This window comes from Amphiprion ocellaris, chromosome 6 (assembly GCF_022539595.1).
Source record: "Amphiprion ocellaris isolate individual 3 ecotype Okinawa chromosome 6, ASM2253959v1, whole genome shotgun sequence".
Lineage (NCBI taxonomy): Eukaryota > Metazoa > Chordata > Actinopteri > Pomacentridae > Amphiprion > Amphiprion ocellaris.
This window is the reverse complement of record NC_072771.1, coordinates 33,079,607-33,105,046: the sequence shown is the minus strand read 5'-3', so window position 1 is coordinate 33,105,046 and position 25,440 is coordinate 33,079,607. Positions and strand designations below refer to the sequence as shown.

The 25,440-nt window shown below is 39.8% G+C and overlaps 1 protein-coding gene across 1 annotated transcript; it reads right to left on the bottom strand.

Annotated features, from left to right (window-relative positions):
• Positions 1–11,162: 11,162 nt before the first annotated feature.
• LOC111567833 (E3 ubiquitin-protein ligase KCMF1-like) lies at positions 11,163–24,865 on the bottom strand. The gene is made up of 7 exons (XM_023269166.3): positions 24,641–24,865; positions 22,418–22,585; positions 20,170–20,309; positions 16,743–16,844; positions 14,748–14,928; positions 13,549–13,867; positions 11,163–12,891 (listed from the first exon to the last, which is right to left on the bottom strand). The coding sequence occupies exons 1-7, from the start codon at positions 24,654–24,656 to the stop codon at positions 12,564–12,566; spliced, it is 1,254 nt and encodes a 417-aa protein (XP_023124934.2). The 5' UTR covers positions 24,657–24,865; the 3' UTR covers positions 11,163–12,563.
• Between the last annotated feature and the right edge of the window lie 575 nt (positions 24,866–25,440).

Sequence of the window (25,440 nt, the reverse complement as noted above, 5' to 3'; positions counted from 1 at the left end):
CACAAAGTCTGTCTTTAGTTCAGCTGAAAATATTAGTTTTTGTCTTTTTTATTGACCAAACTTTTCAGGAAGTAGATGAAGAATAATTAAAGCTCTCATGTAGAAGTCCAACTTATTTTGGATCCTTGTGGAGAGTTTAATCTTAGAGTTTGTAAAGCTGTTGAGTTTTTAGAGTCACATGGATTGTTTTGACATTTAATAACCGAGTCCTGAAATAAATTACAGTTGTGGATTTCTGTCATTTAGTCTGGACTAAACAAATAACAGCAGCATAAATCTCAAACGTCATTATGAGGAGTCTGGATTGAGGTTTCTCACTTGATAATGATCAAAACATGAAATTTAGGTTGGTTTAAAGGAATATTCCACCTTAAATCTTTGAATGTTGACCTAAAAGGTTGGTTTCAGGAAGTATTCCACCTACAAGGTCCTCAAACATCCACCTTAAAGGAACATTCCACCAAAAATCCTTGGACATGCACCTAAAGTGTTGGTTTCACCGAGTATTCCATCCAAAATCCTTGACCAAAAAATCTTGGTGTAAAGGAGTATTCCACCTTAAATGCAGACCAAAAGGATGATTTGGAGTAATATTCTACTCTAAAATCTTCCAATGTAGACCTAAAAGGTTTATCTGATGGTATATTCTACCCAACATTTACCTAAAAGGTTGGTTTAATGGTATATTCCCAGAAAAACCCTTGAACATTAGGCTTAATGGTATATTCCACCCAAAACACTTGTACATATATCAAGAATGGGGCGCCCGTATAGCTCAGCGCGTTAAGCGGGGAACCCATGTACAGGGGCTTGTCCCCGACGCAGCGGCCCAGGTTCAATTCCTGCTCGCTTGGGGCAGTGGTGGCGCAACGGTTAAGTCTCTGGACTACTGATCAGAAGGTCAGAGGTTCAAGCCCCGATGCGGCCACTGTTGGGCCCTTGAGCAAGGCCCTTAACCCGTCCTGCTCCAGGGGCGCTGTACCATGACTGACCCGTCGCTCTGACTCCCCCAGTTGGGGAGATATGCAAAAATCAGAATTTCCCCTCGTGGGATTAATAAGGGGTAATGAGAAAAAAAAGAGAGAAGTCAGTGTAAAGGAAATGTAGACCTAAAAGGATTGTTTAAAGGAATATTTAAATGATTATTTTCATTATTTAATAATCTGTTATCAGTCAGAACCCTGGCAAACTTATTTTCATCAGTTTTTTTAGTGGAAGTCACAAATAAAGGAGCTCTTGGTTTTTCCCGGCGTTACTGAGTCCAAAGCTGCTGTTTCAACACAGACACGTTCACATGCATCCACAAACCTCTCAGCACTCAAACACCCACAGACAGGAGGCCGGCTGGACCGAGGCTCGGCGGCGTCCTCAGACCCACGAGTCGGGGAGTCGCTGAACTTGTTGGTCCGGTTTGAAGGCCTCCGTGTGGTCCAGTAGAAGTCCACGTAGTCGGTGTTGGCTTTGAACCGCAGCGACTGGCCCATCAGGTGGACCGGCTCGTCCTCGTAGGGCTCCTCCTGTAGCCTTGAGGGACCACAGGAACATTCAGTAACTGTTGGGAGTTCTTCCTGTCAGGCTCGTGGTAGAACGGGCTCTGAAGAATCTTGGTACTTGTCTTATCTGGAACAATCTAACAGCCAAAACTGTTAACAGCGGTGTAAAGAAGGCAAACACACAGCATAGATTAGGAACTCAAACTAGATTTATTTTAGTAAAACAAATCAGCTTAGAGGCATTTGTTCACACGTGGGCTGAATAGAGGAGGCCGTCCAATCAGATTTGAGGTCTTCACTCTGTAGAGTGTGTTGTTGGGTGAGACTCTTGGACGGCCGGCTCGGCATGCAGCTTACGTGGAGTGTTTGATGGTGTTCGTCTCTAGTTGGCCAGGGATTGATTCATCCATTGAATTCAGTAGACAGCTGACGGAGACTTGAAATGAAGGCGTCATGCTGCCGTTATTGAGATTCCGTGTTCCAGATTAAATGTTCAGAGCTCACCGTTGAATGCAGCCCGGTCATGCTGGTCTGATAATTGTCTTCATTGTACGTCGTCATAAGAGTCTGTTTTCCTTTCATGTCAGGGATGTGGTGAGACTCTGTCTCAGTCTCTGCAGACGTCCCTCATTGTGCATCTCCAGAGAAGAAACAGAAAAACTGGTCACTGCTTCAGCATCACAAACGCTCTCCAGCATTGAGAGTGTTTTAGGAATTCATTCATTGTGTTGTGAACTTTGAAGGAGCAGAAACTTTACAGCTGCCAAAGATATGAGCTCCAATTCTGGATGTTTTAGGAAATGAAGTTCATCAAATGAACACTTGATTTTGCTGATAACTCTCATTAAATTACTGAAGAAATCCAACATAAAAACCTGTAAACTCTCAGGCAGCTTTTGTTAAAGTTTGTCTATAATTCTATCATCATGTTCTGGAACCAGGACTCTGCAGAAGTTCCTTCAATCAGATACTTGTGTGTTTCTATTTAAGGCCTCAGGTTTGAACGTACAGCAGAGGATTAGAAAGGAGTGATTTTAATATTTAAATCAGTCCAGTAAATGTTTGGCGTGAAAATTATTAAAATTTTGATTTAGATAGATTTGTGTCAAAGTAATATTGTAGAGGTCTCCACTTAAAATATATCCAAATGAGTTCAGTGTATTTACAGTTTTATAGATATTTGATTTCTTAATCTCAATAACTGTAGGTCAGACCCTAAATATTATAATAATGATGTCAATTTTAAATAATATTTTAGTGCAGAGTCATAAACTTTAATCAGCTAAACTTACATATTAAATATCACTGTACAATCTTAACCTGAACATTCATATTATTGAGGGTAAATTTACATAAATCGTGATATTCTAGAGTATTAACTGGAATATTTCTAATATGAATCTTTTTGTATTGTGCTGATATAAACAACAATAACCCGACTTTCAAGGATAATATTTGTTTGTCTGTGATTGTGAGACTAAATTCCTCCAACATTCTGGAACTGGACTACATTTCCCAAAATGGAAACATGGACAGAATTTAACACTCATGTATCCATGGCAACGCTAACGTTTCTGCTTCTTACCAAAGTTCACACACAAGTAAAGATTTTAATGTAAAACCTTCAGGGATGACTGCTAACCATAAGTATTCTGATCAATACTTCATGATCAATATCAGGAAGATATTACAATTCCAGCTGTTGCATTAGACTGCAGTTTATTCACAGAGAAATTAAAACATCACATTCCTCATGAAAACTAGATGGGACTTTTATTAAATAAAGTGTTGGTGAATAAACAGTGTAAAAAAGTGCAAAGCATCTCCATTAAATCAGGAGATGTGAGACTTCCACAGCATGGATCACCATCTGCTGTGTTGATTCATAGCTGAATGTCAGAATGAACTGAGCTAGAAAAGCTGCTTTGAGCTGCAACATTACGGTCTGACAATCCAACACCATCACAGTTTTCATCTGGTTGTTTTGCTCCAACATGCTGTGAAGTTCAGTTTTTACCTGAATCAATACAGAGATTCTATTTCCAACCAAGACTGAAATAAAAATTAGAATGTTATGAGGTTATTAATGCAACTAGATCCTTTCGGATGGAAGGATTTACTTACTTAGTTCTAATTCAAGTTTCAGTTGGAGCACATTGCATTCACAAAGAAAAACAGCGAAACCTTCATAGCAACATTTAATAAACCTAAAGCTTCCCTGTTGGCTCATTGGTGGAGTTTGTTACTGAGCATCTGAACCTTAAATCCAGTGAGACGACCATCTTCAGTCCAGACCAGTCAGAGAACTTCAACACCTTCCATCGGCTGGACCAGATGTGGCATCATCTCCCTCTGAACATCTGGATGACAGGAGAAAAGACAGAAATCAAACACAGAAATACAATTAATTCACTTTCATCATTTTATAAAAGTAGCATGAACTTTATTAAAACTTGACAATATCAGTAATGGAAGTAAATGTTTTTATCTCGTGTTGAAGCTAAATTTAAAGTCAATTTTAATGACAGTTTATCCTGAGAGGAGTGAGAATGGAGCTTTTCTTTCCTTTTTAGAATATTCCCTCAAAATATTCTGTTTATTATTGGCTTTAGAAGCATTTTTCTTTATTTATTTTTAGATACCTCAGACTGATGCACTTTGCTGGTTTGCAGATAATTTCATGTACAATGACAATAAAGATCTTCTATTATAAAATATTTTGCTAAAACAAGAACTGCAAACTTTCTCAACCATCTCTCAGTCTGCAAAATTCCAACTGCGACCAAGAATTATCTGATGTAGTTATTATTATAATCTTTACTGAACCAGCCCTGGAATTAATAAAAATCTGTACATGGATATGATTTTCTCTGATGGGACCACTAAAACTGCATACAATAAAGTAAATCTCTTCTGCACTGCACACATACTACACTTTTGTAGAACTCTGGATGTCAGAGTGACGGCAGACAGATCCACCAATCAGCCACAACATTCTGACCACTGACAGCTGAAGAGAACAACATCCATCATCTTGTTCTAATGCAACGTTCTGCTGGGAAACCTTGACGTTCATGTGGATGTTTGACATGTACCACCACCTAAACACTGCAGGACAAACAACCCCCTAGTCTCCATGGCAACAGCAGTCCTTGATGTCAGCTGCCACCCTCAGCAGGACAAATTAAAACTACTCAGGAGTGGTCTGAGGAACAGGACAGAGCTAAGCTGTTCACCTGGATTCCACACTCCCCACATCCAGATCTGATTGAACATCTGTGGAATGGTCCAGGATCAGCCTGGTCTAGGTAGGACCCACCCTGCAACCCACAGGATCCACAGAATCCACAGGACATCCCCAGAGGTTCTGATGAACCACTAGGTCAGAGGAGTTTTAGCAGCATAAAGGGACCAACACAGTATTAGTCAGGTGGTCAGAATGTTATACTGTTATATTGCCATGCTGATTATATGATCAGTAAATGTTACCATCAATTATAACGTCCACATTGATCAGGAAAAAAAAACAACTATCAGTTCATTCAGAAACTATGGGGCTAAACCTAAAAACACAGACCTCAACAGCAGTTTGTTTCAAAGCAGAACACCAGCTGGTTTTCACTAAAGAAGCTGTAAGAACAACAATTAAATGACAGTTTTGTTCTCATTAAGTTCAGAGTCAGCCAAAATAATGTTTACACACATCAGGAAAAGACATTTTTTTGTAAATATTTCATTTGTATAAGTACTTCTATACATATAGATTCCTCTTTCTAAGTTTGATCAAATCACCATAACTCTGTGTCCTGTTGTACGATGTTTTCCCAACAGATGGCGCTACCCTCATGAATGGAGCATCAACAAGTGACGTCTACAACACAACAGAAATGTCTGGAAGCCAGTGGCCACCACTTTGAGCACCTCTTGTAATTGTAGCGGCCAAAGATAACTTTTATTAATCTGGTGATGTATGAATAAATTTGGTATTGAAATATGTATGCAAGTTTTTCTTTTCCTGATGTGAGTAAACATTAATTTGGCTGACTCTGTATAATGGGTTTCTGACAGGTCACCAGGCAACATCTTTTTATAATAATGACAAACATACCTGCATTCTACAGGAGTGATTTTCCTCATGTGCAGGTAAAGATGTGTGAGGAGCTTAGAGATGACAGGAGCAGGAGTCATCCTCACTAATTCAACTTCCACCTAGAAACACAAAGACCACAAACAAACACACTGATATACTCTCAAACGTTCAACCTCACAGCCTCAAAATATCTGTTTAGGAAGTGTTGTGTTTCTAAATTCTGCTGAAAGCATTGACAGACATTCTCTTACAAGGTTGTGTAAAAAGCAGCCTGTCCTCTGAGCTACTGAGAAATCTTCCTGAACAAAGTTTCTACGTGTAAATCAGCTCAACAAAAACTAAAGCCTCAGTCAGAGATAACAGGTATCGCAAATTATAAACAACTTTCTTTGTTTACTCAGACTTTCTGCTTCAACCTCACATAAAAAGACGAGTTTAACTCATCAGGTGACTGAAAATGAACGGCTTGTGCAGTTCTAGATCCAAAAGTAGGATGTTTCAACTCATGTTTTACTACAAATACATGCAATAATAAATAAATACAATGGCTGGTTGTTAGTTTATTCACTATTAATGTCATTTTATATACTAGATTGAACTTGAGCAGTGGAAGACAGAAGGAATTTAATGAAATTATGGAGATTCAGAGAGGTAATGTTGCGCAATGTTAAGTTAAGCGAGGTTTAATTCAAAGCAGCTGAATGTTAAACTTCAGTGCAGCTGAACGGGTTTCAGTTAACCTTAAAGTAAAATAACTTTTTTAAAAGCTAAAATACACAGCAGAGAAATACAGGTTGAGAAGGTCATTCTAATAATGAGGACAGCTGCTGCAGCAACTAACACAGGTGTTCAGCGGTAAGTTAGCCACCTGTGCTAATTAGCCCGCTAGCTAACTTAGCCGCTTAGCTAGCTAACGCGTCCGGACCAACTGCTCAAACACAACAAAACACAACTCTACACAAGTCGCTGACTTAACGTACAACAAAACAACGCTACTGGTTAGAAGTATTTATCTTCTTACCGTGCTTTACTCCAAAAACAAGGTCAACAGCAGCCACAGATGCTACCAGACGTGCCGACCATAGATATACATAGACTTGATACGCTAGCGCACTGTCTTCTATAGTATCTATGGTCTGACCAATCTCTGCTCTCTGGCTCTCAGTCAGTCTGACCAATCACTGCTCTCTGGCTCCGCCCTCTGAGAATCTTGTTGTCGTTTGGCTCCACACTTGCTGATGACCACTTCCGGTCTCCGAAAATGAAAAAACGGACCTTTTTTCGTTTCTCTTACTGATTTTACTTTCTTGTTACTCTAAATATAAAACGAAAATCAAAGCATTTAAAAAAAAATCGTATATCCCTTTTTGATCATGAAAAGGAAAAATGCCTTGTATTTCAATTTTAATTTTTGTATTTTAAAACGAAAATCAAATAACCACTCGTTTTTTGTTTTTCAATACCCGTTGTTTCAGAACGGAAAATCCAATTACCAGATCCGTACACGGACCCACCACACACATCTTTGACACACTTCCACACATTAGTTGAGGAGCCGCGAAAACCTGGTCGCGCCAAACTATTTTACATCTGGCGCAAAGCTCTCCAGCAAACTACAGCGTCGGATGAAGAGTCCAGCCACTCGTCTGGCCCGGATTCTGCCACCAGCGCGGATAAAGCCGATCTTATCGAAGGAACTGATCATTCCAGTGACATGTAAGTCTGTATTCATGAGAAGTTGTTTGTTTTGAGTTGGAGTAAAATAAAGAAAGTATAATATACATGTAACGCCGCCGAAAGCATTCCGCGCAAAATACGCATCATTTTTACAAGTCATGTGCTGCGCACAGCTAACGTACCACGTAACTTTTTCTGTGTGCAGCATTTACAATGTTGGGAAGGAGGAGGAGGAGGAAGAGGAGAGAATGGAGGTCTCTTGCTGTCCTGGTACCCCAGCGAGAGGTAGAGGGACAGACCGTCCTCCAGCCAGGAGACGCTGCAGCAGCCGCTCCACCAGCGAGCGCTCCGGGCCAGAGGCCTCCCTACAGCTGGCTGGAAAACTGAGAAGGAACCTGACAGCTTACCTTCTCTGCCACATTTCCTGCCCAAAAGGAGGCCAGGTGTCCAGCCACCTCTGTCAGAATATGTGGACAGCCCTTCTCCATCAGACCTGTCCAAGTACTTGGACCAGGAGACCATCAAAATATTGTTTCTGATTCAACTCAGTAAAAACGATTTTCTTTTATTTTCAAATGCACTTTTTATGGTCTGACCATGGTTTTGTACATAAAATATGTGTGTTCATAAGTATCTGGCACACTTAGAAATCTGATTGCACTACTGTAAATAATTTGTTTTGATGTTGATGTTGTCTCTTTGCAAATTTTGCAGTTTTGTTTATTTTCGTTTTTTTTACAGGTTACAAAATTGACCATATCTCAAAAAGCAAATTATGTACAGACTCCAAATAAATTTCCTGTGGTTCCAAAGGATATTGTGCAACTTTTATACATTTACAAATTTGAGGGATACAGCTATGCAATTTCTGTATTTTGAAATATATGTTAAAAAACAAAAACAATTTTCATTTTTTTAAGGTTTATTGCACTTTTAAGCAATTTTTTGTAGTAGTTAAGACATAAGTCAATACATATTATTAAAATTTGGGATATCAGGGTTATTTTGATGTAAAGCAAATAAAAAATACTCCAAAAAATGGCACTACAGCATGTAAAAATGTAAAAATATGTCCTGGCGGACTTGCATAATGGTGGGTCTTAAAGGGTTAATTATTAACAATAACACTCTGATTTTAGTTTTTATCTTATAGTGAAACACTCTGACTATAAAAATGCTTATCTTCACTAATTTTCTAACCTGCATAGTTTAAAACATCTATTATTACCTTGTGTCCCAGAACATTTAAAGCCGTGGCTGTGTCTCCTCATTTCCCCTCCACTTTGCATGCGTTTGGTTTCCTACAGCAACCGACCTCTTTAAAGACTGAATGAATCTGCCAGATCTTTTCAGGCTGCTCTTATTTAGGGTTTCGCACTCAGATAATAATTCAGCGACTTGGCACAGATTGCTCTTTAGGTTCCCAGCAGTGTGGCTGTCTGTGCTGGATTTAATTTGACAAAGTCTCTACAGTAACGCTGAGAAATGCTGGTGGGATTCTGGCTCACAGCAAGTGACACCGTTTATGTTCGATGGGATAATGGTTTCCATTTCATGTCGGTTAAATCCGTGACCAACCAGAAATGGAAACCATGACCTCCCTGCAATCTGGGGTTTCCCTAACAGAGACATTGTTCATTTATTTATGCTTCTTGTCTTCTTGTCTTAATTGACAACAGAAAGCCCTTCAGCTGTGATAAAAATGTGGCTTCTGCGCAGAAATAAAAATATCAGACATCAGACTAGAAGTCCTCTTAAAGGAATATGTAACATTTCTGTATTAAAATGTCTAAAAACAACAAGCCTAGTGTTATGTTGTCCTGACTACGTACATTATGCCAAATGTTTCCAACAAAGGGGGGAAAAAAACATTACAATGTTTAATTTTAAGTCAATATTGATAATTATTGCTATTTCTAAATACCTGTTTTTCTTGTCTTACTTCATTAGAATGAAGTTGTATGTTATTATACATATTATTATTATTATTATGCATATTATTATTATTACTCAATATTTGCGTGTTTAAGATAATATAATAATAATATAATATTCTAATTGAATGTATATTAATAAAAAAATATGGAATATATATTTTATATAAATAATCAAATTTAAATTGTTATTATTATTATTATTATTATTATTATTATTTTTATAAACACTACTACTACTACTACTAATAATAATAATAATGTTATTAATATAATATAATATCATAAAATTAAATAAATACATAAAAAAATTATATAAATAAACCTTTAATACACTGGCTCCTCCATGAACATAATTTCTGCTTGAGTGAAATCAGATAAATTTTTGTCGGCACTGACAATGAAGACAACAAATCCCATGATCCCACACTATCCCTAAACTACGTCTTTTGTTATTAGTAGCCAAAATTACCTCCTGTGCCTTTGACTCAAGCTCGGGATTTAAAGTTGCTTTCCTTAAAAAAAAAAAAAAAAGTACAACTTTGAGATATAAATAAATGAATGCTTTTCACAGGAAGAGGTTTGTATGATATCAGCTGTTGTTTCCTTCTGGCATCCTCCTCTCCACAGAGTAAATCATACAGTAAGTGCAATTTGTACCATGGACAAATGTATTTAAATTAGCCCATGGCTATTTCTGAGTCATGTTCACTACCATTAAAGACTGATTTCTGTTCTTTCCCTGCAAGAAGAAACTGATCTTTTTCTTTTATGCATGCATGTTAAAATCTGGTATCCAGAAAGAAGATGAAATTTCTGAAATTTACTATCAACCCCTGAGATTTCTGCACGCTGAAACTAAATTTGCATTCATCCTTATTGCCACATTGATAAGGAACTTGCTTTGAAATAGTTTTGTTTCAAATGTATGAATCAGTTACATCAAAGTTTTTTTGTTGACTAACCTTCTTAACACAAGTTTTTTTTCTTTCCTCATGTTTGAGTAAATCTGTTTATTCCACTTTTTTGTCAGCATGCTGTAAAGGAGCAGCTGAGTTATGTGCACTAACTTAACTCTGTTACATGTGGACTGCATGTTGATTAAAAACACTCAACGATCCAAGAGCAGCAGGGTCACATATGCCAGCAGGCACTTAAACGTTGTTCCATGATCCATTTTACCACAGATTTGTGCCAGAGATCTTTAAAACTGTGAGGTTTTAAGCACCATAAAGAAACTAAATGGATCTTTGATGTTCATTGTGTTTTACACAAAGTTCCCAAAGGTCAAAAACCAACAGAAATTGTGTTATTGCAGGCATTCTTTGGCCCTACATGGTCTGTTCTCGTGACACTATTTTAATACAGCAGACAGGGTGGATTTCAAAGATGTGGATATTTTTACTTATTGGCATTTTATGTGATCGGATTTGCATAAATAAATGTTTGCAGTGAGGCACATTTGATTCATTTTAAAAGTGTGAGTCTCCTTGTGAGGAAAAATTATAGTGAAACAACCTCAGGTCAAAAACAAAATTGGAAAGGAAGTATAACAAACTGCTGCTGCATCTTTATCACCAACAGCTTTATGCATCACTGCCTTATGTACTATTTAAGTGTTACTTTTAGGAGAATTTTAGCCCATTAAAAAAAAAAAACTGGGTAAAAAGTCCATGTACATTTGATCGCTTTGAGCACAAGCTAATAATAACTGAGGGGACTTACAGCCATATCAACATTTTTATCAGCTTCTGTTCTCTCATCTGGGATTTGGTGGCTGGACGGTCAGTTTTCTATATTTGCCTATCAACCCCAAAGGAAATTATTCCCTTTGAGTCTCTAATGTGCATGTCTGTTTGAAATCTTGTTGTCCTTCATTATCAGTATCAGCTGTACTTAATTTAGACGAGCGTTTCAGTCTGATTCCGAGTGCACTGCTGCTGTGAATGAGGACAAGACTGACTGCGATTGAACTCGACCTGTAAGATAGGTGTTTATTTTTAACCATATTCTGTACATGCTCGCCAAAGAAGTTAGCAACTGAGAAAATTAAAGTAAAAACACAAACCAGAGAGCAGGATTGGGTTAGTTCATTTCCATCCAAAAACATTTTTATTGTCCTCCAAACTGAAAAGTTTACCCTGTGATTTGGCTCGTCTGCTGAGCCAAAAAACATACGTTGCATTTCTTCAGGTAGCAGTGGATCTTGTTTTTTTTCCTTTTTGACTGAGAGAAATTAATGGAAAGAGCAATACAGGATTCTCTCCTTCAAGTCACATGATGAGTAAATCTTTGCATTCATGAGTAATGGAGAGAAGATTAATTTCAGATCACGGGAAGCTTGAGAAAGAAGCATCTGGTCTTCTGTAAAAGAGTGAAAGAGACAGAAATAGAGAGAAAGAGAGTGAGGGGAGAAAAAAAACAACCGTAAGAAGACCAGGGTCGTGTTTCTTCCATGTTAGAAAAGGCCTGAAAATGGTCACGCTGAAGAGATTGTTTCATCTCCGTTTGCCTCCGAGTTGTGTATCGCTTTTACGTAGAGCATCTGTAGTGTACACAAATGGACACTGGATATGCAATTCAAAACCAAAGTGCCCACAGTTGATATAAAGCAAGGTCACATGACCCAAAACAGGTGATGTCACACAAAGGGGAGGGGAAGGTTGAGACTGGACATGAAGGTAACCAAACACGGCCATCAGTCTGTTTGTGTGTGCGTGTGTGTGTGCATGTGTGTGCGTGTGTGTGTGCGGTGCAGAAGTGCCAGCGATGTGGCACTCAGCACCATGAATTTACAGTTACTCAGGAGTCCGGACAAAAGAGAACGACCTCCCCGTCTAGTGACTGTGCAGTTAAAAATGGGCACATGGTGATTTAAGCTCATGCTTAAGTTGTGGTAAACCATCCAAGCACTTCTTTAATTTATAACTATAAATACACAGCAGCGTTTTTACCGGAGAGGTTTCAGTCTGCCTCCTCTCCCTCGGTGAGTGTGTGACGAGTTCGTCTCTTAAACGGCTAACTACACTTTGCTCATCTGCTAGAGGAAACACGGGTTATGTGGAACTGATTATCAACTTTCATATAGATTTTTCTATAATATATTTATATAGTTATTTTTCCTTTCTCTCACGCACCCACCACGCTTGCTTTGCTTTCACATTCTCTCGTCTCACTACTTTTATTCAATGTACACAACGTAAAACATGAGGTGGAGTGGGGAGCGACAGAGCTGAAATGACAATCACTGAGAAAAAAAAAAAAAGCCAAAAAGAACTGCAGTCTTTTTTGTCATCCATTGGCAGTTGGACCGACTCAGCAGTCAGCCAGTTACAATGGTGGTTTTTAGGGGAGGGAGTGGCCATGTCATCAAAGGGGCGGCGCAGGAGGCTCTTTCTTCGTTGGTGCTGTTTTAGTCGTCGTTTTCGTCGTCTTGGTAGCCGGGGTCGTCTCCTTGAGGTTGAGGTTTTCCAGTGCCACGTCTAAGGTCATGACTTCAACACAGCCCATGGCCTCGAAGTCAGCGAAATTCCGCAACGAGCCGTGACAGTCATCCTCGTCCTCGGAGGAGGAGGCCGAGGCGTCCTCGTCGGGCAGCAGTGTGGACAGCAGCAGCTCCGTCACAAAAAGGCTCCTGTCGGCCCACTGGGCCTCGCACGCCTGCCGCTCGGCCTCAGACAGCCGCGGTTCGCTCAGCCTGACAGACAGACGGAGAGAGGTGATAATAAGAGGAAGACAGGTGGATGACAAATCAGGAGACAGTAGAGAACAACCTAAAGTTCTCCTCTCCCTTTAATAGAATTTAAAGTTGCACAACTACTCCTTTTCCAACACTAAAAAATCCATAATTTGCATTTCAAAGTACATTCAAGTTTCTATGTCGCACTTGTGAGTTGTATAGCAGATGACTGCCTCCAAATGTTACATCATGCTAGTAGATACATGCTGAACTGAGACTGAAGATACCCTGTGGAGTTTCTGATCATTAGTAGTGCAGGAGTGATGTTTCAGTGACCGGGTCCACACACAAACACCTGTACTTGTTTCTTCCACTGAATACCGGGTGGTGATAATTCGCCAAGAAATGTAGAAATGTGTCATCAAAGCAGATTTTAGCAAGAAAAAAACTACGTTAAAACAGCCTTGTACATGTTTTACACGGAGGAAAGATAACACATTAGTTTCACATTTTTTGTGACAGAATCTTTGCCCTTCAGCTTTCTAGTGTTCAAATTTTGCACTTGCATGATTTTACACACAGCAGCAAGTGAAAAAATGAAAAGCAAAGAACATTTTTGAGTAGAAGGGGAGGCTTTAAAGGAAGCACATTTGAAGCTAAGATCAACAGTCTCACCTGCTGAGTAGAAACTGGGAGCTATGTGCCGTATGCTGTGTGTTGGGCTCAGGTGGACCCGGATTAGGACTGGGGTTGGTGTTGTGGTTGGCGCTGGGGTTGGGGTTTGCAGCGGCTGAATTGGTATTGAGGATTGCATTGGCTCGGCCACCACCTCGGGTGGCGTTTCGGGCAGTCTCCAGCTGCTGCCGCGCTGCCTGGGCCTGCTGGCGCTCCAGCTGGAGCTGCATCTGAAGCTGTTGGAGCTGGGAGGCAGAGGGGCCTGAGCTGAGCTGACCTCCCGCTGAACGCCGAACCCCCGACAACTGGGACAGAAGCTCTGGAGGAACCAAAGACAAGGGCTCACTGTTAGAACTGATTATTTGTTGTCAGCAGTTCAATAACACTTTAATAACACTAATCAAAGAACAGTGGCCCATCAGAAAGCGAGTTGGCTCTCGCAGAAATGATGATTTAATGATGGCTCGAAAAAAAATCCCCACTTTGAGAATTGATTTTTTCAACTTAACAATCAATATGAATGAATAAAATTGATCATATTGTTTGTCCCTGCAAGCTAACATTTATGAGCTTTACTGTCAACAATGTAGCGCACTATGAATCAAAAGACAGTCATTTTTGGGGGGCTAAAGCTGAACCATTTGGATCAAGGGCTCAGCATGCAGAGTGGGTCATTAGAGAGGAGGCTGGTGCCCTGTTTGTGAGGCACACTGAACAGGGACCCTCATTATGGCACAGCTGGAGCTGACATAGCGAATGCCAAGCACTGAACCAGATTAAAACTGGGAACATGATAAACAAGAAATTGCCACAGCAACAGCTCTGCCCACTCACTACTACCTAATTATCTAGGCAACCTTTAAATCCACACTGAAACACTGACGGAGCATTTATAATATCAATGCTACTGCAGGTCATTTATTTGTATTAGCAAGAAACAATCCATATTATGACAACTTAATTAATGTGTCTTTTGAGGTTCCACATGCCTGAGTTAGTACTGAGACCCAGCTGATTGTGTGTCAGACCTCCTGCAGTTTCAGCAGGGTGATACTGAATTCAACAATACCAAGTAATTATTCGTTTCCCCTCTGAGTCTACCAATATTTTTGTCTGACATACATCTAGCTTCACAGCTTCTTGTTCTCTAATTATGCGGTTCCGAAGGAGGCATAATCATTATGTTTGTGTTGACTGACCTGCTATGGGGTCCATGGCTTCTCTGCTGTAGTTGGAGCTCTGTGAGGAACTCTGACTGGTGGAGAGCCCCCCTGTGGTGCTGCTGGTGAAATGCATGTTCGACCTACGGGCTCGTGGACCCCCTAAGCCGCGACCAGGGTGAAACATCCTCCTCACATGCCGCACCCCGCTGGACTCATCGTGACCCTTGCCGTCAAGGAGCACATCAACAGCACAATACTCCTATATTTTCAACATTTTTAAAATAAACTTTGGTTTTGTTCGTCTAAGCTTCCTCCCATTTGAGAAGCTAAAACCAGCAAATATTTGGATTTTTTCCTGTCAAAACAGACACAGCCATGCCTATACATATACCCTACATGCAGGCTTTTTGAACCAGCTGCACTCTACGTATTTGCATGTTCCTCTCATGTCTACATAAACCCATGCACAAGACAACATACTGGGTACGCCTGCAAACAAAAGCTGTGGGCCTATTTTGTGGAGCTTTCGAAGCACTCGTTCTGTCCGTGTCTCATTTACTATATTTTTGCATCTTTTGTTTTCTCCACAGCACTCATTCAAAGGACTCTATAAATAGACTGCCAGACTGCTGTCGTCAATCCTCTGAGTCTATCCCAGCATCGACTCGTAGAGTATTTCAGCTAGTTTCTGACAAGGTCAATCAGAGAATATAACATAAACCCTTTAAATAATTTGATAAATAACTAAACGTAATGATTTGTTTCAATGTGTTCCTTTTTGTAGGTTTTCTTAACTAGCATTTAAGTGGACAGTAATACATTAATTTCACGTAGGTTAACTCTTGTACCTGATTTCTCAGAAATAAACGCATTTCTGGAATATAACCAGCAATCACACTTCAGTAAGGCCTCAAGTTCTGGTGAGATTCCACAGTAACTGGGTAGCAGATAAGACAAGACCACTCCTCAGTTTATACAGAGAAATTTCCCAGCTAGTCTGATTCAAGCTGAATGCATTTCTGATAAAAACACTCAACTTGCATTTTGCCTGCATTGTTGTTTTTTGTTGGCACATTTCCACTTTCTGAGCCAGCAGCTTCTTACTGCCTACTGCGATGGGGTAAAAATATGCATTACCTCACTGGAGTGCTTTGGATGTGCAATTAGAACAGGTGGTAAAAACATTGCAAACCTCTGGGGATACACCAATTCAGGATTAGCCTTCAGAGAAAATCCTAAATCAGCTCAGTGTATCTATCCTGTGCTCTCTTTTTACTGAATCTTAAATTTGTTTATCTCTCTAGCTAAAGCGAATTGGAAACATTCAACGGATGTAAGGTGAGTCCACTACAAGCTAAGCAGCTGACCTAGTGTGATTAAACAAATATAAACAATAGCTGAGAAAAAGATTTTTAAATTGAGAAAACTAAGAGGCTGCTGTAGACTAAAACATCTAATGAGTATTTTAATACTATAGAATAGCCAAAAACACAAAAGCGTCTTAGTCACACATTTCTTAATGTGGTTAATTTACCTCTACCTCTCAGGACCTTCTATTCTAAAGGTCTAAGCATGAGGAAAACAACACAAACAGGACATGGAGATGGCACTATAACTGCTTTTCATCTTCTGTGCATCAGACCAGAAACCCAACTATCAATCTGACATGCTAGAATTTTCCTCAGTGGTATGAGGCAAATAATTTAGTTTCAAACAGCCATGAATTCATTACTGCACACATTCTGATATTTACACTCACCCACGGCAGTGATTTGGAAAACTACCACAGGAGGCTTTAATGTTATTAGCAAAATGTCAACAAATGTCAGTTTCGGTGAACAGCTGCCTCCCTGGTGTGCTAATCTTTAAAATAACAAAGCAGTCTGGACAAAACAAACTGAATCACGTCTTTCACATGGCGTTCAAAGAAGTATAAAAAGAAAATTCAACTTGGGTTTTGTTTTGACAGTCAATTGTGCAGCTGGTCCTAGCCATGCCTGTGGAAGTAGAATCGCTACTTGAAAAGGATATCAAGTCTCTGGGTGCTCTGTGTTCAAGTGTGAGATGAGCAGCGAAGTCGTCTGTCACATGATTTGGGTCGCCACCTGGCAACGCTGCACATATGGGGCAGATCTGGAGGACAAGAAGAGAGAGTGTACTCGTCAATAACAGCACATTTCCCTCCATATCCAGCATACATCAGTTGGTTCTGGATCCTTTTCAATAAACACGGAGTAAAAGACTACCTACTGTACAAAAGATGTATTTAAACATGAAAGCACGCAATTTCAGCAAAGCTCTGTTTTGAGTCTGAAAAAAGAACTAAAACTGAAGCCACAAATTGATCTTGAATTCATTTCAAAATGCAACACAATAAAATTCCAGTGCCTCTGTTATGATGTAGAAAAATATTTTTATTACTTACTTGTTACATATTTACAGAGATTCACCTGTAAAACAGAACCTTTATAGGAGTTTAATCTGTAAATCAAGAGGTCCCAGATACACAGAGAGGACAATGATAAAGCATGTGAAAAGAAAAAAATAATCTCGGTGTAGAATCATGACATAAGTTGTTTGTAACTCCAGCCATTGGTCAGCTGCTCTCAGTTTTAGACTATGGCGGGTGCAGCAAAGTATGACTCAGTTTAGTGTGTAAGATTTCAGAGACCCCAGCCTTCAAAAGAATGAGAGTACTTCAAATTATCACAAAACACAAAGGTGGTTGGTACACTGCATAGTTTAAATGACACACCACAGCAGCACAAGTGCGATGCAGGAGCGCATAAAGAGAAAACCACAGGAGCTTTTTGGAGCGGAGGCAATTTACATCTGCTTGCATCTGTTCTCCCTGCGCTCTCATACATTGTATTTTAATACAGCAGGATTCCAAATAAAGCTGTCCTCATTTACATATAATTTCTTCAGTCGACAGGAGATGGAATGAAACAGTACCTTAAATGCCGTGCTCTAAAACGTGTTTAACAGCAATAACTTCCACGCTGCTGCGCTACACTGCTGACATCCTTATTATATAACCACAACATCATCTGACAAACTCATGAGTTAAAGATGATGTCCGTGTTGAGAATTTCACTGTTTTGTCTTGATCAACCATCTAATTAGGTGAAACATCAATGTGTTAATCAACAGAAAAAAATCGTTAGTTGGAGCCCTACCACAAACAATTCATTATTTATTTACATTTATTAATCACAGCATTTACAATAATTACTGAAAATCAGCAGGAGAGGCACGTAGAAACAGCTGTTTGCATGTTGAAGCTCTTTTTCCGTTCCCTCCGTCTCTCCATCATTGACGTTACCTTCACTTCCCTGTCATTTCATTTTTGTTTATAGATTGCTGCAGTAGGGGGGAGTGGAATTCAGGCCAAAAGTTCTATTTAAAACAATGCAAAGAGAGCAGGCTAAGAAACCAAACGAAGTGGCGTGTTCTCTCCGTCTACTGGGTTCCAATGCTCTGTTTTTTGGTTTTTCTAAATCAGATTTGTAATGCATTTACAGAAGGCAAACAATCAGTCTACGACTAACAGGTCAATGGGTAATCAAAGAATGACAGGACAGACAACATTTTATTTACAGATCGACTTTCATTGTTATCCCAGGCTTTCTGCTTTAGACTGTGTATGTGTTCATATAAAATGGGGTATTTAACATGACATGTGACTGTTCTACTGCTCAAAATGAGCTAATCATCTGCCACCTACTTAAGTCAAGAAGAGCATGCTGTTATAATGGCGAGCCATGAAGAGCACCACAAAGCGCTTCTACTGCAAATGAAGCAAGACAGAAATACTGGTGGTAAACCATCATGTAAGGCAATGTCGCTTATATCTAATGAGATAGCTGCAGATTAGAGCAGATAACCTGAAATGTTTTCTGCATTAGCACCTGAATGCATGTAGGTTTCCATGGCAATGCAAACATACAGCATGCATACTGTAACTGCATGGCTTTGTTCACTGGTATTAGGAACATACAGCTCGACAGGTTTCACAGATGTTCCCTAGGCTGAGAATCTGCATCGCTCAGAAAGAACTGTCACAAAACTAACTGGTAAACAGGAATTTAAATCCGATTTGGGTCCGAAATTCTGAACAAGACGTCCTCCAGAGCAGGTTAGCTGTGCAGCGTAAGCTAACATTGTGATCTAGCAGGTTAAAAGAGCCACCTTTGTGGCACTGGCTTGAGGCTAAGCATACATCGCATACATCTTGCTTCATAGTACACCCCTTAGGTCATTACGTCACTGAGTAGGTCTGTGTATACACTTGCTTCATTATTAAAGCTCTCTCTAGTTCATCTGAACTTCTGTTCAGGATCACAGTGAAAGGAGATGGTTTGTTGCCCATGAACGAATGCTGGAAAGCTGATTAGGTCATTATTTGTCTAATTTTCTTCGCCATTCAAAGTTTTAGTACAACCAGTCACCATTTATAAATGCTGGTGCAATCAGTCGTTGCTGTTTGTGAATGCTGCTTTCAAACTGGTTTCCTGTCTGAGCCCGCTCTTTGGCTGTCAAAATGCAAAGGCAATTTCAGGATGTGCATCTCTCTCTCTCTCCAATTACTCTCATGAAAAACTAGATCTGCTGTCTACTACGTGTTAGGACAAAGTCAATAACAAACAAAGCCGTAATTGAAAAATTATTTAAATTACTACACCAGCATCTGGCGGACGGGCAAACACACACGGTGGCCAGAATGAAGAAGTAGCAGCAGGCATATGGAGAATGGAAATGCACAGAAACGCAGAGAAAAAGAGACAGTAGAGACAGTAGGTCACTTGTGCTGATTAACAGTGACTGCATCTGAAAATTTTTCCAGAGAAAATAAACAATCTGCATGTGTGTCTTTTAAGGTTTTTTGCCGATCTGAGCACTAATCAGCACAAGCTTAGTTTGGACCTTTCGCACCCTGATTTAAGAATCTGCAAGTTGATAGACACATTGTTCCAAAAATGAATGGAAACAATAGTCTTAAAAGTAGGTACCAAAAAAAAAAAAAAAAAATCACAAATGAATGTCATGCAATGAAAAGAGGAATCTAAAGTGTGCACGACATGGGCTACTGTTCTTTAAAGTATTTCTCAGCAGTTTAGTGTTTTCTTGTTGCCTGAACAAAAACAGTGAGAAATTATAAATAGACATGTGCAGTCTACCTGACATCACTTGCAGTTTAGTTTTTCTTGTAGAGTCAGAAGCTGACATCAGAACTAGACTTCTATTGTAGCATTTCCAGCCAAGAAAATTAAGATGCAAATGTCCTCCAGCATATTGTAATATGAGAAGCATTGTCAGGCATGGATGTTTCAGTCAGAATAAAACTCTCTGGCATAAGAGGAAAATCAACAAAAATATAAATATTTATAGCCATTAGGATCAGCACAAACATGCAGTTAAGGTTCCATTCATGTGTGAACCTTCAATTTCAGCTTACCACTTCTGTAGAGGTCTCTGTGTGCTCTGCAGCCACATGCTCCTGCAGGGAGATCTCTGTGTAGCCCATCCTTCCACAGTAGGGACATGTGAAGGCCTGGGGCTGCTCCACCGAGAAGGCTTCTCCACCATAGTACAGGTCTGCAGGGGAATAAGGACGAACATTGCATTGTGTGACGACGTCTTGACATGATGTAAGCACAAGTCCATATCAGGCGGTGGCCCTTCTGCACAGGATCAGTTTTACAATGATAGACAGTGAAAGCTTTACAAGGCTTATTGTATCAAATGAAACCACACACAAAGTTAAAGCCCATTTGGACAGTAGACTCAAAGTTAACCACACCATTTTCAGCACTCCACACAAACATAATTTAAACTACTGACACAAAACCACCTGTAAGTAGGCCATCTACTGCCAGAGCAAACCTGTTGCTGCAGCATTTGGATTTCCTGACAGCTTTAACTTCATTAAGTGAGTTCTTTGGCACCTGGGCAGTCTTTGAAGCACAATAATGACATAAATGGCAAATGTTGCACATCAAGCAATATCTGCATGGATTTTGGACTTTCTCTATGTTTCCACCTAATGATTTAAAGTTGTATTTTCCATTTCATCCAAGCACTGCTTTGGTCTCCACCAACATCTGGGCAGAATATCCAGTTATTTAGTTGATAAATGATCAACACCTAGTTGTTCCCTTGTGTGCCTACTAGACAATTAAGGCACAGTAGCTTTTTCTGTTTGATACAAGGTTGAGAGTAGCGTTAAGACCAAACCAAGAGTGTAATGAGTGCAGTGAAATGCAAAAATACCCCATAGAGCTGTTGAGTGCATCTGTGGAGTCTTGTAATAACTCTCCTGGGTTTAGTTGATACAAGTGAGTACTTTTTGCAGCACACATACTCATTGTAATATTAAAACACAGAATTGAGCAGATTTACAGGAAACAGCTTGCAGAACACCTTTACTTGTATACTGCAAGAACCTACCTGCAACAAATACAACAGTCTATTTAGAAAGAGCTTAGCAATGGCTGTTGTGACAGCTCATTTTCCCCCATCACAACAAAAATAATAAAACAAATTCTACCATTAAACTGAGGTAAATTTGTATATGGTAAGATGTGGCAATGTTTAACTGGTGGAGAACCAACAAACACACTGAAAACACAAGCAAAAACACCACAACCACAAAAAATGAGGACCAGTTTCTGAGCTAGCACCTTCTGCTTTGTTTTCAGCAACAGTTGCTGTTAGTATTTTACCAACAGATTGCAAAAGAGCTTTTCCAATGTGTGCAAGGATACCAACATATTTCACAGCACCAATGCATAAAAGAATAGTAGAAGCATGCATCCAAAAGCCAGCCTTAATGGCCTCCTTACACACCAATTATAACGGCAAATTAACTTCTTATGAATATGAAGCAAATATACATTAAGTACAGTCTAATCCCCGCTGCTGCTACAACAAAATGTTCTAGTTATGTAGAGATGAATCAAACCCACAAGCCCGATAACACACTCCCAAAAACTCCTCAGGCTGGGTCAAATCCATCACTGCTAAGCCATTTGGGAGTGGCTTTCCCATCTGAAAACAAAAGCCAGTGCCAGCAAAAGATAACGTACACTGTTTCGGTTGTGCAAGCTTATTAAAGCCACTGAAGGGAGGTTTGCAAAGACTGCCAGTACTGGAGCTGTAGCCTATGACAATCCAACAAACTTCCGCTCTCGAAATGTGACTGGGGTCTGTGCTGTGCTTGATGACGCTGAAGAATTTTTTGTAAAAAAACTGCATTGTTTGTTTAGAAAGTTGTTCTCAATGTTTTTTTTCACATTCTGCCAAGACAGTATCACAACTGGACTATCACCCATCACAAGACAAGCATGAACACACACAGACTCCCTCTTTAGCTGCAGATAAAGCCATACTTCTTTTAGTAGTTCATTGTTGTTACGGTGTGACTCAGAAGTGCACTGACATTCATGATGACAAACCACTATGAGATGCAGTTTATAGACACTGTGTGTGTGATTTTAGGGTTAGTTTTAGAACTGAATGGTAGAGATGCAGAAATGTTTCTACTTGGTGTTCAACATCTGTATTGTCTTTCCTGGTTATCACTTTAATGTCTGTCTAGTGAGATTAACTATGACCAAACATGACTAATGACAACAACAAATGAACTACCGACGGGTCATGAGAATCAAGATCACAGTAGTCTGATATGGATATTAACTACTTACCAAAGTCGACTCGGGTTAATATACACTGCATGGGATGCTCTGTGGTGTGTCTGGTTGTGGTCGCACCGCTCTCGTAGCACGATGCGCACAGATCGTAGTCGTAGCAAATTAAACATTTGTATCGTCGACCTCTGAAGTTGCCTTTTAAACATGCATCACAGCTCACGCCTGAGGTGAGAAAGACATAACAAGAGAGAGAAGAAAGAGAGGTTAAAAAAATATGCATGTCAGTTTTCCATTAGGTATTTCATAACATCAAAGTCTGAGGATCATTTTATTTATAAATGTAAACAATATACTACGTCTTCTCTGACCTTACGAAGCAATACATAGTATGTTCTAACAAGGATTGGCCATGCATACTATGAATATACCCTCCGTATGTTTACTTAATATGAAAAATATATATTCAAGAAATATACTAAATAGTTCTAACAAATCGGTAAATACATGCTTGCAAATACAAACACAAAGGAAATCTGTTGAATATTTCCCTAGAAAGTGCATTTCCCTATTGTGAACTGGAGTAGCCAGTTCGCTACGGGATTCAAGCTACACATAGATAGTATGTGGTGGACAGAACACCAACAGCTGAAAAGCATAATGAAATTGCAGGGAATACTACATCCCTAAACAGTTCTGCTGACTTGGAACTGAGGCAGTGACAGAAGTTGATTTAACTGCTGTGCTATCATACTGGATCAAGTGTCTGTTTTGTGCACTTCAACACTTTTTGGATTATGACTGTTTGGTTAAATATTTGTTTTGTCACAGGGGAATGGGTGAAGTGAATTAATTAGATGACTGGCATTATCGCATTTGTTTGATTGCCCAACTATGTTCAAAATAAGTTATTCAAACTGTCTGCACAATCAGCAGCCTTAAAATAAACATGGAGTAGAAAAGAAACAGTATTTTGACACAGTCCAAACAAAACAGAACATTAAAGGTGTTGTATTATATGTATTTATTGTAGATATAGTGGATAGCATTATATATCACTGATGTTACTTTGTAAAACGCTGGAGCAATCATTCAGCTGAGGAGTCACCAACAGGCTGTCTCATAATAAAACTACACTCACAACACCCAGTTCATTGATAAAACTCCTCCTCAACACTCTGCTCGTTCCAGCACGATAAACAAGAGGTTTAACCTTATGTGTCCCTTGGGGTAAAGGGGACCCTGTGTTCAAGCCCAGGCAATACTTGATTGACTAGGACAGTCGTGCAGCCCCGGTGTGTTGCATGACACCAGACTGTCTAACTCTCCCATATCTCCATTCATAGCTAGGAAGCTGTAAAAGCTCAGTGCAAACCTGATCCTGTCGTGGCTGCCTGCTGCCGAAACGTTTGCAGCAGTAACAATAACTGCTCCGTGTTACAGCTCAGAGAGAAATAACTTGACAGCAAAGTTGACAACAACAACACATGCATGGAAAACAAGGGCCGCCCAGGCCTGACTAACCTTCGCAGGTGGCTAACCATTTAACGAATAAACCAGCTACCGTTAGCATAACTGTTAGCTGACAAGCTAGTCGGCTGTGGTAGACTTCACCTAGCTTAACTTTTAACCGGTTGGTGAGTTGAAACGCGTGTTAACAATATTAATAAACGTCTGCTCGACACCAACAACGAACTCGAAGCCCAACAAGGTTGGCCACAAGGACGAGGTGAATGTTAGTTTGCTAAATGTTAGCTTACGAAGCTGAAATCTGCAGGCCACCTTTGACCAGGAAGGCAGCTTTAACTGGCTAACGTTAACGACAGACAAGTTCCGACCCCGACCCCGCACCGCCATCTGGGACTCACTCCCCTCTTCTGTTTCCTATTCTCGGCACTCCCCTTGCTGCCCAGCTCGTCAACGTTAACCTACATTGCCCATTATCACATAGCTGCCAGGCTAGCTAGCACACTTGGCTAACGCTGCCTAGCTTCTTCCGCTGATATGTCAACGTTGTTTAGGTCAACTGACGCACAGTGTTGTACATTTTCTGAAACATGAACACGAACCTAAAGCTCCGCCACATTGGGTTCACACTCCGCGGGCGCCATAATGCGAAAAATCCACTGCAACCTTGCTGCTAACACTAGTCAGCGTTAGCTAGGATGAGCTGCAAAATAAGACATTCTCGGCTAGCCAGCGTTAGCTAGCGGTGCACTGTCAACGCTTTTAGCACAGATTCCGACTCGCTCACGGCTCCGTGTCTGGCCGGACTCTTACCTTCATGACGGGACATCCTACGAACACTAAGGCAGCCCCCTGCTCGGGCTCCCTGGCTTGCAGTACAGAATAATATGAGAGAAGAGAAGAGAAGCCGGGGCTGGCTGGCTGTCCCTGGCCTCTTCCCTCATGAAGGATCCGGTCTGGCTCACTGCCCCCCTCCGCCTCCTGCTGTGTCACTGTCCACTGCGGTGCCGCTCAGTCCACACGGTGGCGCTCTTCTCTCATTTATAATACGAAGGCTGCTTTGACTGGTGGGCAAATGAGCTATAGTAACCCCGACTAGTGTAGCTCAATTCATTAAAAAAATGGAAAAAAAAATTTTTAAAAAAATCTTCCGGCCTCAGTAGAAAACAATGCCTAAAATCAAATTATTTAAACTAAAAAGACTTTCAAACAATGGAAGTTAAAAATGATAATAATAATAAAAACGATTATATATATTTAACATATATACATAATAACTAATAAATACAATTTAACCACCAAACACAACAGAAAAAACGTAATTACAGCAGGTGGGGTGCCCAAAAAAATAAATAGTAAAATAATGAAAATTAACTAAACTATAATTAAAATACATTTTCTGAGGAATTATGTGTATTATTGGGTTTTTGATGTTTAGTTGAACATATTAACGTGTGTAAAAACTTATAAATGACCTACAATATATACATATTGATATAGCTATATTGATGGATGGACATAAAAACTGTAATTTGATAGATTATGATTGCTTACATAGATGTTTTGAACTTAGGAAAACATATTAATTCAACATTTTTGTTGTGAGAACTTCT